Source organism: Glandiceps talaboti, chromosome 21, assembly GCF_964340395.1.
Source record: "Glandiceps talaboti chromosome 21, keGlaTala1.1, whole genome shotgun sequence".
NCBI classification, from domain to species: domain Eukaryota; kingdom Metazoa; phylum Hemichordata; class Enteropneusta; family Spengelidae; genus Glandiceps; species Glandiceps talaboti.
Genome location: NC_135569.1, coordinates 645,445 through 662,036, shown reverse-complemented (window position 1 = coordinate 662,036; position 16,592 = coordinate 645,445). Strand labels below are relative to the sequence as shown.

General features: G+C 33.8%; 1 protein-coding gene across 3 annotated transcripts in view; it reads right to left on the bottom strand.

Moving 5' to 3' along the window:
- The window catches only part of LOC144451584 (basement membrane-specific heparan sulfate proteoglycan core protein-like), a 140,007-nt gene that overhangs the window by 63,949 nt on the left and 59,466 nt on the right, over positions 1-16,592 (bottom strand). For all 3 annotated transcript variants that reach the window (XR_013482300.1, XM_078142471.1, XM_078142472.1), the window contains exon 6: positions 8,429-8,695. Coding sequence is in view for 2 of the 3 variants with exons in the window: in XM_078142471.1 (XP_077998597.1) it covers positions 8,429-8,695 (267 nt within the window). In the remaining variant the exon portion in view is untranslated. The remainder of the gene's footprint in view (positions 1-8,428; positions 8,696-16,592) is intronic.

Below are 16,592 nucleotides of genomic sequence, written 5' to 3'. Positions count from 1 at the left end.
ATTTAGTGACTCAGTACAGGAATAATGTGTGTGTTCTGTCACTATGTTTATCACATCGATACAACATTTAGTGACTCAGTACAGGAATAATGTGTGTGTTCTGTCACTATGTTTATCACATCGATACAACATTTAGTGACTCAGTACAGGAATAATGTGTGTGTTCTGTCACTATGTTTATCACATCGATACAACATTTAGTGACTCAGTACAGGAATAATGTTTGTGCTCTGTCACTATGTTTATCAAATCAATACAACATTTAGTGACTCAAAACAGGAACAATGTGTGTGTTCTGTCACTATGTTTACCGATACAACATTTAGTAATATAGTTCAATTCTGACTAAATGACCATTGTCATTATTATGCTAACATTTCACAAGTCTGTGCAATATGCCACGCTACATGTATGTTTGTCATATCATCTCTGTAATTGACAACAAACCAGCCTTGGTCTCATCGACAACTTGTCCACAATTCTGATTGTGCGATGATTAATAGAGAAACTTGCTTTTAGTAATAAGTAGTTTAAAAACATGTTTGTATTTGTAAAAAAAAATTACATCTTCCGTTTATCAAGATTTTGTTGAAGTTTAAAATGTTGTCAACTGTGCAAGCAAACTCTGATTTGAAGTGATATGTCATGTCAGTACTGCTGGCCTACTTATCACAAACCTCCAAGTGGGTCTCTGATGCTTGGAAGAGTCTGACCCAGAATAACCAAATGTTGATGGGAATGACAAGAATTCTGACCATGTTACCTTGAGTATTTCCATTGTAAAAAGACACCACGGTTGACTGCATGGATCAAAATAGTGACCCCTGCGTATCACCTTGTGTCAACTTACTGTATGTCACAACATAATACTTTTTATGTTTTCCTGTGTTACGCCTCGACAATTCTTTAGAAATTTGTTTGTCAACAAGCTGTTAATCATTTGTATAAACTTCTAGACTATGAAATGAGTCTATATACACGGACTCGTGCAGTAGAAATGAGTCTATATACATGGACTCATACAGTAGACATTTGTCCAAAGAACAAAGTCTTGAGGGATTTGACCTTGCCTATGTTGTGATGTCTGTTGTGATGTGGTTAATAAAGTTTACCTTGTTCTAACCAAATTTCAAATTCAAATTCAATATTCAAAATCAATTCCAAACTCAATGAGATTCTTTTTTTTCTATTTCAAAAATACTACTTTAAAATGCACACAGTAACTGGTCAAGGTTGGTGAAATTCATGATAACTTTTAGAAATTTGAAATTTTGGCCAATTTATTTACTTCAAATGTAATGATTCTGCATTCAATTCTCAATTTTGGTGTGTTTCAGAATCTTGATATCACTATGACAACAGTGGTCATTTTCAGAATCTTGATATCACTATGATGACAGTGGTCATTTTCAGGATTTCAAAACACTTAATTTTGATTTCATTTTGACCACTATTTCAAAATTATCCATGGTGATCCCTGATTATTTTTCTTGATTTTGACTAGGAATGGATTGTAGTTTTCTTGACTCAAGTAAAAACAAAACTCTGAGATTTTATTTGAGAGGCACATACTACTTTAAAGGAAGGCAATAAAACTCTTCCTCACATACAGTAGTTTAAGAGGCTAGGCAACAGAAGTTAAGTTATTAAACATTTCATCACACGTTTTGGTCGTTAAAATAATTTCTATTATTGCAATAGGCACATGCAATATAGCCTTATGTCCTTCAGAATAATTTATTACTGACTTTTGACTAGATTGGTATTTATCACATACACAAAAGAAATCCTTATCACTTCTATCATCACGTTCTGGTAGCTCCCTAAGGGTTTGCTATGGGAATAGTTAGAATGCAATGACTGTTATGGAAGTTGACAAATCTAGTTATCTATTTTTTACAATTTAAACTTTTTGCAACAACGATGTTGTTCTTTACAGTTAGCAAAACAAACCAATAGTATAATTCATTCATTCAAAGTGGGAACCATTTATTCTTAATCTAGTTCTAATTTTAGACAAATTCAGGTTTAAATGTTTAGTTTGTAGTACAAATAGATATGTTGCTTGTTCCAAGATGCATTGCGTGTCTCTCCATACAATGCCATGTATTCTGTACGCGTGGAGGGGTTTGCACGCGCTACTCAGGGGGGTCACATGACGGTACCCTGGGTTTACCCGTAAAATTCCACTCTGTCATCGATGGCGTTCAGTCTTTGTTCTTTAAAATCACCCATAATCAAAGAGGTCAACATGTCTTACCATCATTTCCTGATGAAAATGTTATTTTAAATGTAATAAAGACAAAACAAGACTAAAAGCGACGTCCTCTCGCGCAATGCATCTTGGAACCGGAAAATCGACTATATGTATCAGTCCAACTACAGTGATATGGTATGACAAACTGTTCAACACAGATGGACTTGAGTATGGTATAAGTGGAGTTTGAGTAAAAGGACAAGTCCAAGTCTGGTTAAAACTGCTACTTTATTTGAACACCCGATGTTAGGTTTTCCACATACCAGAATTATCTCATTGAATGAAGCACTTCCTTTCTTTCTATTTGCTGGCCCACAACAAGTCAGACCGCAATTACTGTGTTACAGAATAGGTGTTAACATCTGTTTTGTTCTCAGTCATCACATATACCTATGTCTACATAAAGACGACCACGCTTTGCTGGACAGCACTTTAAATTTCTTGTTGCAGACAAAAGAACAGTTTTATTCAAAGATGAAATAAAGCTGGATGCATTCTTCACATCAAAGTTATTCATTGCATCATGAATATTAAATGAATTTCCGATTGCTGATGACAACATTCACATTTTGTTTAGACTGTTATGTAACATTTGATTACTTCATATATCATGTATATGATGGGCACTGTTTTTTATCTGTTTCTCATGACCCAACCGACCTTATTTTTTGTATTTGACGAGAAAAAAAGTGTTTTTGTAAATGTACCCCTGAATGGCCAGATTTGGAAATGAAAATGACATCACTGATAGCAAAATTGAAATGCCACAGCCTTTTGTATTGGTGCAGAAAGTATTAGATTCCTCCCTTTGGATTGAAGCATAGGCCTACACATGTAGAGTCTTTGATTGAAGCAACTACATTGAAAATGTACGCCTTCTATGGCCAGATTGCAAGGAGAAATAACACAGCTGATGTTAGATGGTGACACCACAGTCTCCTGTGATTTTAAAAGTATTGTTGTCAAACTGTATTTAAAGTCAAACAGTACACAGCTTTCTTCCAACTACATAACCTCGTTTCTTGACGGTACCCTAAGGCATACAGACTGGTACATCACAAAAAGAATGCTGACCAAAAGACTGAATGTCACAATGCATTTATGATCACAGCAAATCATTTGGCAAGTTGATGTTATGTTGTTTTGGCAAGTTGACGTTATGTTGTGTAGGCAGCACTTTAGTAGGATTGTAATGTAGAGACGTTTATTTACATTCATTCAGCTTTTTAGATTCCCCTCAATAATAATCATGCTGTGTTCAGCAGTAAAAGTGTTGTTATCTACCAAGTAAAACAACAACCTAAATTTACTAAATGATTATAAATATTGTACAGACACCTTTCAAGAATTGCTCTCTTTTCACTCTTTTAAAATACAATATGAATTGAAAACACCACCATCAAGTTCACAAATGTCACCTGTTTGTTTGTTGTACCTCCTTTCCTTCAGATTCTGATGACCCCATTATTTTAGTCTAATGGTGTTAATGATGAAAAAGGAGCAAAAAGAAATGGCCCAATCTTACAAAATCAATAGTATTTGTGATTTAATTCAATCTATCCTTCTGGGGGTATTCTCACAACAGGACTTGACTGAACCCTAAGGCATACAGACTGGTACATCACAAAAAGAATGCTGACAAAAAGATTGCATGTCACAATGCATTCATGATCACAGCAAATCATTTGGCAAGTTGTATACAGTATTAATTGAATCATGAATATTATATGTAAATTTCTGTAAATTCATGTAAAAATATGAAAATTTATGTAAATTAATGGGTGCAGACGACATGCCAGTTTTTGCCAGACAATATTATGTAACATTCACCTGCTTCTTATAGCGTTCATTAGCATTAATCGATGAATTGACTGGTCTAGACATGAGAAGTAGTGAATACATTGACGCTGACAGCATCAGCATGAACATGTTAAAAGTTTAGAACAGAATAACAGATTGACAGTGTAGCCATGATCATTAATCACTGTTGTTGACAGAAACAAAGTTATGAATGAAACAACATAAACTTAGTTATATATGTCAACTACTTTTTAAACACTTTTTAAAAGTCTGTGCAAATTATTTTGCTCATTATGATATTTATGCAAAATACAATGTGTGCTTATTTTGACAGAATATGATGTGTGTCTATTTTGACAGAATATGATATGTACCTATTTTTGCAGAATATGATAATGTGCGCGCATTTCTGCCCAATTTACATTTTGTCAAACAATTTGTACAAATATGTACCTTGAAATCTGATATTTAAAGTTATGCAAAGACAGATTATACTTTGCATAAATTTAAACCCAGAAATTAAGATTTTGTTAAAATTTATACAGATACTATTATATCACCGTTGTATTCATAAACATGAATTGTGCAAATTTGTACCAAAAGATATGATTTGTGCAAATTTGTACCAAAAGATATGATTTGTGCAAATTTGTACCAAAAGATATGATTTGTGCAAATCTGTATCAAAAGATATGATTTGTGCAAATTTGTACCAAAAGATATGATTTGTGCAAATTTGTACCAAAAGATGTGATTTGTGCAAATTTGTACCAAAAGATATGATTTGTGCAAATCTGTATCAAAAGATGTGATTTGTGCAAATCTGTATCAAAAGATGTGATTTGTGCAAATCTGTATCAAAAGATGTGATTTGTGCAAATTTGTACCAAAAGATATGATTTGTGCAAATCTGTATCAAAAGATGTGATTTGTGCAAATCTGTATCAAAAGATGTGATTTGTGCAAATCTGTATCAAAAGATGTGATTTGTGCAAATTTGTACCAAAAGATATGATTTGTGCAAATCTGTATCAAAAGATATGATTTGTGCAAATCTGTATCAAAAGATGTGATTTGTGCAAATCTGTATCAAAAGATATGATTTGTGCAAATCTGTATCAAAAGATGTGATTTGTGCAAATCTGTATCAAAAGATATGATTTGTGCAAATCTGTATCAAAAGATGTGATTTGTGCAAATTTGTACCAAAAGATATGATTTGTGCAAATCTGTATCAAAAGATATGATTTGTGCAAATCTGTATCAAAAGATGTGATTTGTGCAAATCTGTACCAAAAGATGTGATTTGTGCAAATTTGTACCTAAAGATGTGATTTGTGCAAATTTGTACCAAAAGATGTGATTTGTGCAAATTTGTACCTAAAGATGTGATTTGTATAAATCTGTACCAAAAGATGTGATTTGTGCAAATTTGTACCTAAAGATGTGATTTGTGCAAATCTGTACCAAAAGATGTGATTTGTGCAAATTTGTACCTAAAGATGTGATTTGTGCAAATTTGTACCAAAAGATATGATTTGAGCAAATTTGTACCAAAAGATGTGATTTGTGCAAATTTGTACCAAAAGATGTGATTTGTGCAAATTTGTACCAAAAGATATGATTTGTGCAAATTTGTACCAAAAGATATGATTTGAGCAAATTTGTACCAAAAGATGTGATTTGTGCAAATTTGTACCAAAAGATATGATTTGTGCAAATTTGTACCAAAAGATGTGATTTGTGCAAATTTGTACCAAAAGATGTGATTTGTGCAAATTTGTACCAAAAGATATGATTTGTGCAAATTTGTACCAAAAGATATGATTTGAGCAAATTTGTACCAAAAGATATGATTTGTGCAAATTTGTACCAAAAGATATGATTTGTGCAAATTTGTACCAAAAGATGTGATTTGTGCAAATTTGTACCAAAAGATGTGATTTGTGCAAATTTGTACCAAAAGATATGATTTGAGCAAATTTGTACCAAAAGATATGATTTGTGCAAATTTGTACCAAAAGATATGATTTGTGCAAATTTGTACCAAAAGATGTGATTTGTGCAAATTTGTACCAAAAGATGTGATTTGTGCAAATTTGTACCAAAAGATGTGATTTGTGCAAAGCTGTACACAGAATCATCAGGTGTAACTTTAAACTAAAAAATTATATTTTTGTAAATTTGTACCAAGAAATTGTTAATTTATGCAAATTGTTATGTTTGTATTACCAATTTGTGGAAATTATAAACCAAAAATACAATAAATTGTGAATTTGATTTAAGTTGTATCAAAAAATAGAATAAATTCATTCAAAATTTGTAGAAATTGGATCATTTAGCAAATTTTACGATAATTTATCACTTCTGCCAAAACTTGTGAAAACCTGTACCTAATAATATCATAACTTGTATAAATTTGTACCTAGAAATATCATAATTTGTATAAATTTGTACCTAGAAATATCATAATTTGTATAAATTTGTACCTAGAAATATCATAACTTGTATAAATTTGTACCTAGAAATATCATAATTTGCATAAATTTGTACCTAGAAATATCATAATTTGTGCAAGACATGTAACACTTTTTTCATAAATATGTGACCAAATTATTGTTAGTTATTTTGTGACCAGACATATGATATCATTAGTGCGAATCTGTACATACAATTGTCATAATTTGTGTGAATTTATGCAAGACATCCCATTCTGTTTTCATGCGACCAGACGTACGACATAATTTGTGCAAATTTCAGAGTGCATGAAAGGTTGGAAGGTCATTCCATAGAGAAACGGTTTGTCATTTCTCCAAGTCCTTTCCTATTGACGGAAGATGACTTGTGCATGATGCCACCCAGACGGTGGAACAAAGGGCGGTAGACTCGCCTATCTTCAAATCAACTAATACAAAGACTGTTTACAGCAAACGAACAGTGCTGAGAAAAAGACAGGTATGCAGGCAATGTCTATGCACATTTTACAAAAACAACTTTGGTTAGTTTTGGACTCTTTTCTCTCATTTCTGTTTTGTCTTATTTTCAAAGTTTGTTATTGTTGGTTTTCGTGTTTTGTGGAAAGTAGATTTTGCAGTTAAGGATTTCTTTCAATTAGTACTTAAGGTAAGAACCACAAGTTAGAATATTCAGTAGTTGGTTACTTTTGGAATTTACTTTGCGGTTTTCATTTGTTTCACTTCATGTCCTGTTTTTCTGTCATAAGTTTAACAATTTTTGCAGATTTTTTTCTTAAAATTCCTATAGGAATAAACTGAGTTTGATTTTCTTGTTTCACTTCAGTTCTGTTTTCGTATTATTTTTCAATTAAACCTGTTTTGTGGTTCTTTCCAAATTTCTTAAATATAAAAATAAACTGGATTTTAAGACCAGAAACAAACTTACTTGGTTGTGGGTTAATATTTGTTTAGTCTGTAATCCTGTTATATCTTTGTGTTATGTTTATTTTTAGGAAATGTTCTAAACCTAATCAACCTAAGTTGAACAACCCTAATATTGTTTCACTAAGTTTAAGACCTGACAAAGAGTTACACATGTACCTAACAATCATTGGTAAAGTGGAAAAACATGTATCAACTTTTTTTAATTTGATGGAAAGTCGGTATTTAAGTTGTGGAAACTGTGTTGCATTAAACTGCCTTCTTTAGTAAAAACAGATCAAGATGGAAATATGTTTATAAAAAATAAAAAAGTTAAACAATATCAAAACCATTATTAGTTCTCTGCTACATTACATTGTGTATTTTTCCTTGTCATTATAATTCAACTTGATAGTGTTTTCACAAAATTTGAATTTTTTACTATTAAAGGCCTCAAAAATGATCATTTGGTTTCGGTTACCCGACCCCATCTAGTTTTTCACTACCGACCCTAAACTTTTTTTTTACGTATTCTAGAAAAAAGTCTCACAAGAAATAGTGGATGCAGAAACTGACATCAACTTAATAAGACAATATAAAACTATTCTTCCAATCTGTAATGGCTGTACATCTGATAGTAAGAAATAAACAACACAGAGACCATTTGGAAAACAATGGAAAACCTGAACTAGATACTCACACATGACAAAAATATATAATAAAATAAGATAAAAAATCTACCTACCCCAGTATTTTAAAATTGAGCGTAATTGGAACCACACAATATTAGGCCTTATAACTAATGTAGTCTTAAAACTCTACCAAAAACAGACTGTTGTAGTTTTAAAATCCTACCAAAAACAGACTAATGTTAGTTTGAGTCAAGTTGAAAAGGGTTCTTAAAATGTTGTTAAGTATTTGAAGTGAAAAAGAACAGAAAAGAAAGATGTGAGAGGATTATGAGTACAAAAACAAACAAGATAAAACAACTTACTACATCCGTCTTCATCAGTTCCATCATCGCAATCCTGGCTACGATCACAGCGTTTGTAGCTCTCTATACATTGTCCACTTTCACATTTGAACTCATCATTGCCGCAAACAACTATAGGAGGAGTAGGTAAAGGGCAGTTACTTTCATCGGAGCGATCAGGGCAATCAGAGTACCCGTCACACTCTCCTCGACTGTCGATACACACACCGTTGTCACACCTGAATTCATCAGCCTGGCACGGCACTGCGGGTGCTTCACCTGGCCTAGCTGCGAGAAGAAACACAAGAAGAAACACGCAAATCCACTCATTAAACATGGTTATGAGAAAGTAATACAAGCTGTCTCACAGGGATTCTACTCATTGGTTTAGCCACTAAAGTTTGGATTGCCTTCTGAGTCGATTAGTATCCAGTATGTGTGTCAGTCACACCCTGTTTGCATCTCAACAGTACTTGCATCTCTATTAGAGTAAGAGATTCATTATGCAAGGATGCCTGCAAGCATTTACATTGATGGCCCTTATAAAGCAGCTCATCAATATCACTTTCAAGCCTCATATTTCCAGGAGGTCTCCTCAGGGAAATTTTTCTGACACTGTGATCTCCCAGAGGTATGACTGGTTCAACTCAAACTGTGCAAGGGCAAAGTGATCTTTAGACCGTAAAAAACGTCTTAGTTTCACCTTCACCCATTTTTTATGGAAATCCGATACAAAATCAGCTTCTCTAGGTCACTAGTTGGGCGCCCTCTAGACTTGCACCACATTTTTGGTATAGTTGTGAAAATTGGGTCAAATCTGAAGTAGACTATGGGACATTTACTTATGCTAAAGTACATGGAATTTGTAATGGTACAAAATCTGACATTTTCTTGTTAAATTATATTCAAAATATGTAACATTTCTAAAACTTCAACTCTGAAATTTTGGTCTTAAATTAAACTCAAAGTACATGAAATTTGTATCATAAAGAAAACATGTCAGATAGCCAAGTCTCTACACTGTGGTGTTACTATCAATGTCAGTCACCAGAATATACTGTCGTGCCAATATATCACGTCAGATAGCCAAATCTCTACACTGTGGTGTTACTATCAATGTCAGTCACCAGAATATACTGTCATGCCAATATATCACGTCAGATAGCCAAATCTCTACACTGTGGTGTTACTATCAATGTCAGTCACCAGAATATACTGGCATGTCAATATATCATGTCAGATAGCCAAATCTCTACACTGTGGTGTTACCATCACTAATATCTTAGTCCAGAGGCTTGCCTTGGTGTTACTATCTCAAGCAGTTCTTTTGGTGTAGAGAGCTTCTTGAGATAGTAATACCAAGACATTAAGTGTCTGGGCTTAGCCAAGCCTCTAGGCTACCATGTTATTATCTTAAGAAACTCTGTAATACCAAAAGAGCTTCTTGAGATAGTATCATCAAGGCATCTCTCTGGGGTTATAGCAATGAAATAATTGTTTGAAGTACAATTACATGAGTGATTTTTTAGCCAAACAGAAATTTGAGAGCCAGTCCATGTCCCTCTCTTTATCAAATCCATAGTATTCACAGAATAGAAAACATTGTATGGATTTCAAGTACAGTTACAAAGTCAACCTTCTAAACTAACAAGAGCTGTAGGAACTAATTACTAAAAAGTCAATGTTTTCTTGAGAAACTTTTGTTTTAGTTACAGGAAAGTAAACTGGTTGCATAATCTCAAAACTCATTAGGTTTTGCTGAGTCTGCATGTACATCTACCTGTTTGCAATACCTGGGTTGAAACTAATCAAGTCTAGTAACTATACATTTAGGCTGGTTTTCTACAATCTCTCTCTCCACATATAGCCATATGAACAAATTCAATAAAAAATCTAGATAAATGTCCTGCTGAGGAAAAGGAGAACAGTGCATGTCAGTAGTAATCCATCACACACAGTGACAGGTGGTTGTCATTGGTTACTTTATTCACAACCTCAACGTCCAGTCTTCAGTAAAGAATGTAATACCATCATCACGTTTATACCAACACTCCAATAACATTTAACTACTGCTGTTGATGGTAAGAACAGAATGTCACGCTAGAGAAAGGCATAAGACTATACGATGGAGAGAGGTTGTAGAAAGTGACCGCACATAAAAAGTTTCAAGACTAAAGTTAACATAAAACAAAGTTACTCAAGGTCACTAGTTAGTAAAACTCTTTTATTTTGTTATTTATTATCTTCTCAACAGGCTCTGTTATTTGCCGGTTGCTAAGGGTGTAGTTTGGGTTGCTAGGAAGTTGTGTCAACTATCTTAAACTAATTAGTTCTGAAGAAATTATAGTGATTAAACTTGTCCCCACCGAGTACACACCACTGTAATAATTAGATAGCATCCAGTACCATAGAAATGTTTTCAAATGTGGGGCAGACACATGACTCAGGTAATATTACTCTCACTATGCTAAGTGGTTTATTACAATGACCTTATATCCCCTACTGAGTTCTTTAGTGTGAGAACATGGTTTGCTGAACAAACATATTTTCAGAAAGTACACTCTCTATGTAGTCTAAGTGTGCCTTGTCTCTCTGTCTCTGGGTGCCTGCCTGTCTCTGTCTCTGTCTCTGTCTCTGTCTCTCTCTGTCTCTGTCTCTCTCTCTGTCTCTCTCTCTGTCTGTCTCTCTCTCTCTCTTTCTCTCTCTCTCCCCTTCTGCCCCCTTTTGAAGGTATAGAACAATAGTTGTCATCACATTTTAATTACAATTCACAGTACAAATATACTATTGTCCTGATATCGAGTTGCTAGACTTGTCACAAAATGTAGTTACACAAACTATTTCAATGGAATTTCTACAGCCTGTGTAATAATATATTGTGGGTGGAGAAAAACTTGACAAAGTGTGAACTCCACACAGAATGTTGTTGTAGTTTTTCCACTGGCAATCACGACTAATAGAAATTAACAAACGCCCTCATTATTTGATTCTACATCACAATCAGTGATAAATTTATTCATTTGTTTATCTATTTATTTACTTACTCATTTATTTATTTCTGTGGACCTGTTCTTAATGTTATATACATACTTCCCAGTGATGTTAAATAAACAATACTTGATAAGTATCAATTAGACATAAATAAAGCTAACGAGTCCAATTAAGATATTTTATAAACAGTAAACTTTTAACAAGTACAATTAGGAGATCATACTTTTCAAGATCATGTCAACCATAACGAAGTCAAAGTTTCTACGATGTTTTTTTGACAAAAGTGGCAAAAGATTTATCAAAATCAGCCTAATTCTCAAGTTTTGAAGTTTTCCCGAGTTAGAATTTTTTCACTGAAAATGTGTTAAAATACCAATAATTAGACATTGTACATGTCAATTAGAGGTCTGTTTTATCTAGAAGTATGAGTATAGTAAGTTAAAAGTTACTATACAAGCAGGCAACAGTAAGTTGTTACTTTCAGTCACAAATATCTTTATGTTGCCATGGAAACTACAGCTTTTTTCATTACTAAATGTGCAGGGAAAAGATATTTATAAGACGACAACTATAAATTTATCAGACTGTCAACTTTGTAGTGTAAATAATTTGCTACTATATTTGAGCACAAGTTTCACTGGATGCTAGAAAACAGCTTCCATACTCACCTAGAAGATGTATATACAGCAAAACATTCAGAAAACACACAAAACAAGTCCCCATTTCATTAAGACAGGTAATTGAATTACCATCTATAGAGAAGTTGAAAGTAGCTACATGTTTCTAGTATGAGCACCATGTGAAGAAATGAACTGTTCCAGTATGTTCCTTATCGTTTGCTACTCAGGATAAGGAGAGGTTTGTTATTGCTGCATATAATTGGTTTAAATCACCAAACTCAGTGGCTTTTTCCCTCTTGTACCTTTATGCTTGAGTTGGCAAAACTATGTAACTACAATGCGTAGAGAAATCCAACACCAGGGGCAAAAGTTAGGAGATTTTACAAGAAATCTGATTTTGTGGGTTTTTTTTCTCTTTCGGTAAGGTAACACATAAATCTAAATTTGATAGCAGTATTTATCTTTTCATCTATTTCTTCTCAGGTTCTGTGACGGCAGCATTCTATTACATTAACAAAGGCCCTTGCCTAATATTTCAATGAAAAACATTTTCCCTCCAAAATAACCTTTACAAAAGTTTCAAATTTTGCAAAAAAAAATTCACAAATGTCACCAAATTTCTAAGGATTTATCTTTTCATTGTGCATATGAATGGACATTTTGTAACCTATAGCATTTTGACCAAATATGTTCCCATCAACTAATTTATACAAATTTCAAGTTTTGAGTTGCAAATTTTTGACAATTAATGAATTATCCAATGTCTCAAAATATTACATCTGTGTATATCTGTGCATTTCAGTTAACCAAGTCAAAGAAGTTACAATATCAACCCTTCTTTTGAAACCCAACTCGACCTTTTCTTATCTGGTAAAATAACAAATAAACATTTCTTTGAAATATATCCCTCACTTTAATACACACACTTTTATCCACAAATTCTGAGGAACATATCTCTTCATCTGCCTGCTAGGTTTTGACGCCAGCATTCTATTTCACTGTCATTAGATCTTGGTTGACATTTCAGCCAAACATCTTTACCGTCAACAAATTTTAGAATGAAGTTTCAAATTTTGCAAGATTTTCAAAACCAAACTTCATGCATTCATCTTTTTATTTTTCTGCCAACTCAGTTATTTGATGCTTTGGCTGACTTTTTGACCTGTATTTTTTCCTGACAAAAATCAAATACAAAAATTTGCATGTTTTATAAATACTGATCAAAATTTTGAGCAGAATCTGGTCAGAATCTGAAGACCAGATTCCAAGCTTCAAAATGTGTCACTGAAAAAGTTTCTTTCGTTTTACTAGGTTATATAAGATAACATGTACAATTCCCTATCAAAGACAACGGAATAAACATTTACAATATTTCGCAAATTTGTTCTAGCCTGTTACACCAAGATCTGATTTTACTTGCTGTCTCACTAACAGCTTGCAATACTAGCAATAGCAAATTATTAATTTACCCACGGCCCTAAACGTCAGTTATCAGGATACAGATTCATACATATTTACATAATATTCTATATATGCAAATTATGTCGTTTGTTCTCATCGGAACGAGGGTACATTTACATAAATTATAATTTTGTCTAATAAATGCAAATTAATTGTACATATACACTCTTCAAGTTCTAAAATCAAATATTGCTGAGGGGTTTTTAAATGTGTTTTGTAAACACAAACTGTATGCCCTTCAAGAGATACAATGACAAATACTGTCTTATATCTGCACGTCACAAACATAAACTCATCTTGAAGGGATGAGTACCTTTGGAATTTAGTAAGTAGTAACAACTGTCCATACGTATCAGCATAGAATGAAATGAAGGAAAGTAGAACAAGTTTTAAGATGACATAACTTTTTAAGATAATTTCCTGAGACAGCTGGTTGAGAGGAAGAGACATGACCCTAGGGTGTAATCTATTATTAGGTTTATAAATCTAGTCACCAGAGACTAATTGTATTTATTAGAAAACAGTTGCTGATGTGTGAAACCACTGTCACCATCTTACTAAAGAATTGAGTGGTTCATTATGTTGTCACTATTCTGGACTCTTGTCAGGTGAAAATTTTCTCACAATTTGCTCGACTCTCGACAGTTGTTTGTGCCTTTTCTGCTATGTTTCATCCAAAACAAAGTCGCCGCTTCCGTCCGTAGCACTGAATACTAACATGTACTGATAGGAAACTGAGTGCCGAAGGCCCACTTGTGCCTCTGGCACTCGCTGTTGCTAATCAGTATGCGTTTATAGTATTGCTCCAGATCGGAGACAGGATGACTTTAGTTTTAGATAAAACATAGCAAAAAAGGCACAAGCAACTGTCGACAGTCTAACAATTTGCAACTTTTCTCAATACACACATTCTCACCTATGAAAAGTCTATTCACAGAGTCAGAAATTTTTTTAAAATGATTCTTGGTTCTAGTTGAGGTGAAAGTTTTCTCACAACTTGCCACTTTTTCTCAATATTTACCTACGAATTTCTCTATTCTTTCTACTCTGAGTTAGAAATGTTTGCAAGCAAATCCTAAATGTTCCTTCTCACATACTCCCTTAATAACATAAGATACTTCAAGTTTTTCCAACTATTTTGTCATTTTACTCAATTTGAACTTTTTTTCCTTTACAAGGTAGGTTTGTAAGTTTTCTCTGACACAATTTGCTGTGTTTCTAAATTTCAACATTCTCTTTAATGTGATAGGAAGGTGGGGGGGGGGGAGTGACAGGGGAGGTTTCACATTCTGCAGTTCCTTTGCGACTTCTGAATAATTTCTTGACCAAGTAACAAATCATCATAACCCACACCCTCTTTTACATCCAAGACAAACCATCAAGAGGCAGTGTCGCCGAGGAAATATCAACTTTGGTTTGCAAGAATTGAAATAACAAGAATATTTCAACCTAAAACAGTGATAATATCTCATTTCATTGTGACAGTTGCTATGACTACACTGATATTGATAATAATAATAATAATACTAATGATAATGATGAGATAATTTATAAAGCACCTTTTCTCCAGAGAGCTCAAGATGCTCACGATTATTACCCCTGGTATGATCAATGGTGGCACAATGGCCCTTTATACTTAATTCAACTCCCTGGGGAGCATACAATCCACTGCAGTATTTATAAGAATATAGCATATTCACATTGCAACCTATCCAACCAGGTCCCCAATTATACAGCTGGGTTGAGTGAGGAACAGTCGTGATTCAAATCTTGCCCAAGGACTTTAGCCATTCAGGACAATTGGTAGCAGTGAAGCAGTGAAGCTTGAACCTGCAATGTACAGATTCCAAGCTTGCCACTCTAACCATTCAGCCATCATGATTCCACATGATAGCACACATTTTATAGGAGTAAGATACTTCCTTTGAAAAGCTAGAGAAAAGGAGTTTTGGACATCCGACTCTGAAGTGCTTTTTGCATTATTTTGTTTTTAAATGGATCCTGGGAATGGGGTTCAAACTGAAGATTCACTGGTGTTGAAATTGGGCGTCCATTATTCATAAGGTTAGGTAATTTGCAATTGTTCACATCTGACAAAAGGCTGTAGAGAATTATTTCTTGCTGGATATAATACCATCACCACTTTCATGTTACAATTCTAGGTGAACACCTGACATCTAGTCCAGTAACTATACACGTGGGCTAATTTTTTATGATCTCTCTCTCTCTCCACATATAGTCAAATGAACAAATTCTACTGAAAATCTAGCTAAATCTCCAGCTGGGGAAAGGGAGAAACAGCACATGTCAGTGTTAATCCATCACACACTGACAGGCAGTTGCAATTGGTTACTTTGTTTAGTTTACTACAAACTCAATGTACAGTCTTAAAGTAAAATGGAAGTCAAGTGAGAACATCATTGATAATGTCATCACATTTATATCAACACTCCAATAGCATTAAAACTACTACTGTCAGTGGTAAGAACAGAATGTCATGCTAGAGAATGCCATATGGTGGAGAGAGAGAAAGAGAGAGAGAGAGAGAGAGAGGGAGAGAGAGAGAGAGAGAGAGAGAGAGAGAGAGAGAGAGAGAGAGAGAGAGAGAGAGAGAGAGAGAGAGAGAGAGAGAGAGAGAGAGAGAGAGAGAGAGAGAGAGAAATAGGGAGAGATCGTAGAAAACCACTCCAAATGTACAGTTTCTTAACTACCTTACATCAGGAATGCAGAGACACCTATATGTCAAGGCTACACAGTAACTTTATACTCACTTCAAATGCTAAATTGACATGATTATGATATACTTATGGAGGGAATTATTTCTATTACACATTAATTGGTATTTAAAGCTAGACTATATAGTTTGAAATTGTATCTGTATACATAAAACTGTTAACCTTCACAAGCTGACATACTTTCTCTCTTAAATAGCTTGAAATCACGAACCACAAAGGTAATCTTTGATCTATAGAGAGACCTTGATGACCGATATTCTACAGAGCCATATAAATCTTTCACTTTGTGCGTGTCTCAGATGTTCATCAGCTTGATTGAAGAAATCACATTCCAGTAAATGTCACAGCAATGAAATCATTTGTAATTCAAATGTAATA